We start from the raw sequence: 6346 nt of genomic DNA, 5'->3' as shown, positions 1-6346 counted from the left end.
TGGCGTTTTCTGCTCATGCTGAAATGTGGCCCCAGGGGACTATAAAACTTACAAAATTGAGAAGAGTGGGGAAAAGGGCAGGGAAATGAGGGAAAGAGACTAAAACCTTTTGTGGGGCGGGGAGAGGAAGGGAGGAGAGAAGAAGCCGTTCAAGGGTATTCAGGAAGCTGGGGGCGGGGCTTCTCCTGGGACATGCCCACGTGTAGCACCACCCCTGCCTGTGAGGACCCGGGAGGGCTCAGAGGTCAGCCAGGGAAACCACAAACTATCCCTGGCCCCCCAAGGAGCCAGCCTCTGGCTCCCATCTGTGAAGACCAGCCGAATGCTTCAGAGCCAGAGGAGCTACTTGGTTGGTTGGCTAGCCAGTGTGAGTTTCCTTCCCCTGGACATGGATTTCTGCTAACAGCCCCAGTCCAGCTAGTGCAGCTAGAGCTGGGGGGGGTGGCACCAGGGGTGGACCGCTGCCCTCCCAGGCCTGCTCCAAGTGGCACTAGGACCCTGCAGGACGCAGGTGAGAGTAACAGCTGGAGAAGCTGCCCCAGGCACTTAGGATCCCGACTGGGAAAGGTGAGTCAGTCCAGTGGGGGCAGGGCTCTTGGAATCAGGATCCACAGCTCCAGTTGCAGGCGCCTCACCCCCCATGTTACCCGGAGAAAAACTGGACCCGCTTCCTGACACCTTCATTCTGCAGCCGCCAGTCTTCCACCCGGTGAGCAGCCGTTTAGATTTGGAACCTCCCAGATCTCCAGGCTCTTCCCTTCCAGCTGAGTCCAGACTCCCCGGTGGTGGGATGGAGAGGCCCTCAGTCTTAGGCTTTGGAAAGTCTCTCCTGAGCTTAGCAAAGTGGGAGGCTAGCTAATTCCCACTAGGGTGTGAATGACTGTTGGGCTCACAGAGTCCTTGCATTTTAAAAGTAGTAGAGCCTGGAGACACAGTGCTGGGCCCCTATGCATGATGGGTGACTGGAGGGCTTGGGGGGAGTGGGTGGTGTCGTTGGGGGGACCCTGAGTACCCAGGAAGGACAGTCTCATCTCCAGCCTGGAAAGGAGTCAAGTCAGAGCCTCCAGCTCAAGGATAGGGTGGGTGGGGGCTTCCTCCCTCCCTCCCTCTGCTCAGAGCGCATGCAGATCTTCTGAAGCCTGGCCATGCTTTCCAGGAGGCTGACCTCCCAGTGGACTCCACCCTCCCACTAATGAGCATTAATTATCACTTTCTCTTTACTTGGCCCTCTTCTCCCACAAGAGCTGCATCAGCTCAGTTAATTACAGGCCAGGCCTGGAGCCTGGGAAGCGGGAGGGGTTGAAGTGCTGAGCCCAGCCAAGCTGTGGGTGCTCTGGCCATCCACACTTGCGGCACCTCCCAAGGTCCCAGGGTAACGGGGTGAAGCAACTGCCCAGGTTACAACAGTTCCTTGCTTTGACAAGGCGGCAAGCTCCCACCTGGAGAGCTGTGCCGTTGGGTCTCAGCTCTCTCTAGGTGGCTTGGGCTTCTGAAGGCTGCTGGGAGTTGAAATACCATGTGAAGGCCGGTCTTGTGACATTGCTCAGTGTGCACCTGCTGCGTGTCCACATGTGTTCTGCAAACACCTGTTCAGAGCCCATGCTGTGCCAGGCTGGGCACTGAGCCTGTGGAAGGCAAGACAGGGCTTCAGCTTTGAGGGGCTTGTGCCTCCCAGTGTAGACAGCCAGCCACATGTCCCCTGTAAGCCAGCCGGCCAAGGGCCAAGCTAGCCATGCCAGCTAAGTGTTCTTGAGAAATAATTCAGGCGCCAAAGTGGATGATGCTTGGAGAAGGTGTCAGAGAAGATGTTGGAAGCCTTGAAAGTCAAGACGGATTTCACAGGGTGGAGGGAGAGCAGAAGAAACAGCCCCAGAAAAGGTAGGGAGTTGTAAAAGTATGTGTTGTGTTCTAAGAATGCCATGCAGCTTCTATGTGGAGAAAGGTGAGCCTGGGAAGGTAGGTTGGGCCATTGTTAGGTATCGCTCCAGAAGTCCATATCAGGGTTTACTCTTCGGTCCCAACTTGTCCATCCTTCTGCCTCCCAGAAACCTAACTCTGGCCAATAAACAGTGCTCAGGAAGCCTCAAAACCAGGTTTCTGGACGCTGGGGTTGCATCCAGGGCACAGCAAGCCTCACTGGGCACACTATTGTGCTCTAGGAGCTGGGCAGAGGGCAAGGGGGCAGTGGAGCTGAATTTGGCGTCTCCAGGGCAATGTGGCTTTGACATGTGAAGGTCTAGGAAAGGGGAGTAGGTGGAGGAGAACATTTCAGAGAAAACGAATTTGTCTCCATGAGGACATTTTCTGTTAAGGGCAGGAGAGTTGAGTTTTCTTAGTCTTCTTCCCTCCGCACCTCTCTGACATAGGGGTCCTTTGGTTCTTTTCCCAACTGTGTATGGATGGGTTTATCCTCTTGTTCAGGTGGTTCCTTATGTCACAACAATTTTTGGTGGCCTGCGTGCAGGCAAGATGGTCATGCTACAGGGAGTGGTCCCTCTAAAGGCACGCAGGTAAGGGGAGTGCTCCACGGGGTGCTGGAGCTCAGCCCAGAGGCATCCACTGGGGGTTCCTCTCTACCTTCGGGGTCTCTGGGGGGGTCTCTGAGAGGAAGTGCCCTTTGAGAGCCTCATCTCCCATCAGGTTCCAGGTGGACTTCCAGTGTGGCTGCAGCCTGCATCCCCGGCCAGATATCGCCATCCACTTCAACCCTCGCTTCCACACCACGAAGCCTCACGTCATCTGCAACACCCTGCACAATGGGCTCTGGCAAGCTGAGGCCCGGTGGCCCCACCTGGCCCTGCAGAAAGGAGCCAGCTTCCTCATCCTCTTTCTCTTTGGGAATGAGGAAATGAAGGTAAGTGGGAGGGTGCTGGGTGTCTAGAACTTGTGTCCTTCCGCCCCTCCTTCCTTCTGCTGAGTTCCCATGTCACCATGCTAGAGGGAATGGGGGAGGGGCCAAGTACAGAGGGCCAAGGAGCTGCCAAACTCGGTTTCAAGCTGCCTGGGGTCCACACAGCCTGGTACACATGGCAACAGGACAGCTCTCTGGTGCCTGGCCCTGGAGAAGGCGCCACTGCCATAGTCTCAGTTAGCAAGCCAAGAGCGCCAGCAATATGCCGGGCACTGCTCTAAGCCCTTAAATAGAAGCTCATGGAATCCTCACAACAACCCCTGAATCCTCACAACTTTCATTCTCCCCATCTCACAGCCGCGGTGGCAGGGGACAGGCTTATCACGGCGCTTGTGAACTGCCAGAAAGATGACAGGGACCTTCAAACTTCTTCAGGGGGAGGGAGCTGGTGGGAGCCAGCAGTGGAGGGAGAGACCCTGGGGCAGGGGTCCACACAGCTTCCCAAGCCTGTTTCCTCACGTGCGCATGAGGATCCTGCAGCTGCTGGCAGGTCTGTGGAGAGGTGACATGAGGGACCGCGTGGGGACGTGCCGTGTCAGGGGCAGACAAGGGCGTTGAAAGGTTCCTTTGTTCCAAGGCCAGCTCTGCAACCTTGGGAAGGTCACGGAGGCTTCCCAAGCTTGGGCACCTTGTCTGCAAAACGTACCTGCTTTGTAGAGTTGGGATGAAGCTAAATGAGAAATATTCTAGGTAAGAGTGCTCAGCGATGCCTGGCATGAGCTCAGTGAGCCAACCCCCGTGTGTGTCTCCAGGTGAGCGTGAACGGACAGCACTTTCTCCACTACCGCTACCGGCTCCCGCTGTCTCGAGTGGACACCCTGGGCATATTTGGTGACATCTTGGTGAAGGCGGTTGGATTCCTGAACATCAATGTAAGTTCCCTTGGAGCCAAGGCCTGGGTGGCAGCGGCCTCTGACTTGCCCTGCTGCCTGGACAGGCCTGGGACCTCCTCCAGCCCCAGACAAGCCCTGTCACACCATTTATAGCCAAGATGTAAGGGCCCCATCGAGGTGTCAGATATGAGTGGGGTGAGGGGAAGAGAAGGTGACTATAGAAGGAGGAGCAAAGAGCCTCAGGCAGAAGTCTACACTGGCTGTGGGGTCTGGTCAACACAGAGGAGCAATGGCCAAGAGGCGAGTCACTTGGAGAATGGGAGCTGAGGGGCCCAAACAGCAGCTGGCTGTGTCACTGCTACCTGAGGAGCTTATTAGCAATGCAGATTCCTTGGGCCTGCCACCAGAGATTCCGATTGAGTACAACTGAGGTGAGACCTAAGAACAAGCATGTTTGCAAGGGTGGGGTGGAGAACCTTTGACGAGGCCTATGGGGAGAATGAGGAGCTGTCAAGGCCAAAGTGGCCTCTGCCCACGTCCCGGGCACAGGCAGGGCAGGCAGAGGCCAAATAAATGAACACTGTCGTTGCTTTTTTTCTTTCCAAACAGCCATTTTCGGAGGGCGGCAGCGAGTATCCAGTCGGATATGTGAGTCTCTTGGGAGCAAGGTGGGCCCTTGTGGTCCAAGTTACAGAGCTGAGCGGCTGGCTCTCTCTCCTCCCCCAGTGTGAGCTGCCCCTCGCTGGGCGGCTGCTTTCCCTGCACAGGCCCAGCTGCTCCTCCCCTCACTGCATTGTTGCCATGGATACAACTGGCCCTGCCTCCTACCCCGGAGAAGCCTGAATTTGCCTCTCCTAGCCTGGGAAGGTGGATGGGGTGGGATGGCTGCCCAGAAGGGGCAGGGCCCATATTCCTTTCAGAAGATGCCTTTAGGTTCGAGCTTTCAATGCCCAGAGCAACCCTGTGAGGTAGCTGGGGTTGGCCTGCAGGGCAGAAGGGGAGGTGATGGCCAGGCACTTGCCCACAGCCGCACAGTGAGTGAGTGACAGGCCCTCGTCCTGTTCTTCCCCATTATTCCGGAACTGGTGTCTGTCTAAATTTAAGAGGACCCAACTGGGGCTCCAATCATCCACCTGTATTGTCTCTGAGAGAGAAAAACCCCAAACATCCCCAGTTTTTAATAATATCAAGATGTCACAAGAATATCACATCACGTGACCTCCGCGTCCCCTTTTTCTTGCCTTGACAGCCTTTCCTGCTGAAGAGCCCCAGACTGGTGAGTGACCTCCCTCCTCATTCAGGTGGAGGTGTAGTTCCTCACCTGCCCCATCAGGGGTAGGAGGGCACTCCCACCTGGTGGACAATGACCTCAGCATCAGGGTTTCCCCTCGCTTCATAGAAAAGTGCAGGCTGTGGGTGGGCCCGAAGCTTCAGGCTGAAGCTCCCTCCAACTTCATTTGACCCGTTTTTTCATTTATTCTGCACACGATTATTTGATACTCTTCTGCACCAGGCTCTAGAACAGAGGGACAAGCCAGTCCCAGGCCTCCAGGTTGGTGGGAAGGCAGACCGATGAATGGGCCATTACACTTTGAGGTCCCGCGATGGGGGACATACATGGTATCACAGCACAGAGGGGCACCGAGCTCAGCCTGGAAAGGCCAGGGAGAGCAGAGCACAGGGGGCCAGGCCTGCAGTAGGTGTTTAATAAATGAGCAGAGCTGAGTCTCCTCCTGGCTGCAGGCCTAGAGGTAGAGATTTACCTGCCCCAGGGCCCCCAGCCCCCGAGAGTAGCCCACAGAGCCACTCAGGGGGCAGTAGCCCTCCCCGAACCCCTCTGTGAGTCGCCTTCTCATTCATCTTCCATGTTCCTTCAGGAGGTGCCCTGCTTACGTCCCCTTCCCCGGGGTCTCTGGCCCGGACAGGTCATCGTGCTGCGGGGACTGGTCTTGCCAGAGCCCAAGGAGTAAGTATGCAGATGGAAGGAGGGAGAAGCATCTCTGAGCCAGGCATGAGCTCTATATGCATTACCTTTTTAGTCTCCAACACCACCATGTAATCCCCATCTAGCACAGGAGGAGACAGAGGAACACAAGGAGAACTAAGCTGCCCAGGGTTGCAGAGCTTGTGGAAGGCAGCCTGGGATTGGGACCAGGGCTCAGGCTGCCTTACTGGCCCCAGCAACCCCAATTCTGGGAGTATCTTCCTTGCCTGTACACCTGGTCAGGCCAACCAATCCCTCTTCACAGATCCCCGCTGAGGCCTCAGGAAAAGTCCTTGAAAGATACAGGCTGAGACCTCGAGAGAGGATGCGACCTCCCACAGTGAAACAGTGCATGGTTTAGGAAACACAGCCAGGCAGTCCCAGAGAGGAGGCCTGGTGCTGGCAAGTGGGGACTTGGAGGGACAGTTACCAAGTGGATGCTGCCTAACTTCTCCCCCAGGGGGCGCTCCTGCTCCATTTCCCAAACCTGCGGGCTCAAAGCCAGTTAGACAAGGGTCTCTTCTTTTTTCCTTTTTTCTCTTTTCCTCCCTCCCTCCCTCCCTCCCTCTTTCCTTCCTTCCTTCCTTTCTTCCTTCCTTCCTTCCTTCCTTCCTTCCT

General features: G+C 56.2%; 1 protein-coding gene across 5 annotated transcripts in view; it reads left to right on the top strand.

Annotated features, from left to right (window-relative positions):
* Positions 1–559: 559 nt before the first annotated feature.
* LGALS12 (galectin 12) overlaps positions 560–6346 on the top strand; it is a 9236-nt gene continuing 3449 nt past the window's right edge. For 3 of the 5 annotated variants that reach the window (XM_019645160.1, XM_019645161.1, XM_019645158.1), the window contains exons 1-7: positions 560–709; positions 2422–2510; positions 2641–2854; positions 3664–3783; positions 4354–4392; positions 4994–5020; positions 5622–5710. In XM_019645160.1, the coding sequence (XP_019500705.1) occupies positions 641–709; positions 2422–2510; positions 2641–2854; positions 3664–3783; positions 4354–4392; positions 4994–5020; positions 5622–5710 (647 nt within the window). In that variant the 5' untranslated portion in view covers positions 560–640. The remainder of the gene's footprint in view (positions 710–2421; positions 2511–2640; positions 2855–3663; positions 3784–4353; positions 4393–4993; positions 5021–5621; positions 5711–6346) is intronic. The other 2 variants (XM_019645164.1, XM_019645159.1) reach the window with 1 other exon arrangement.

The sequence above is a fragment of the Hipposideros armiger genome, unplaced genomic scaffold (assembly GCF_001890085.2).
Source record: "Hipposideros armiger isolate ML-2016 unplaced genomic scaffold, ASM189008v1 scaffold_93, whole genome shotgun sequence".
Classification (NCBI taxonomy): domain Eukaryota; kingdom Metazoa; phylum Chordata; class Mammalia; order Chiroptera; family Hipposideridae; genus Hipposideros; species Hipposideros armiger.
This window is presented reverse-complemented; position numbering and strand designations above follow the sequence as displayed.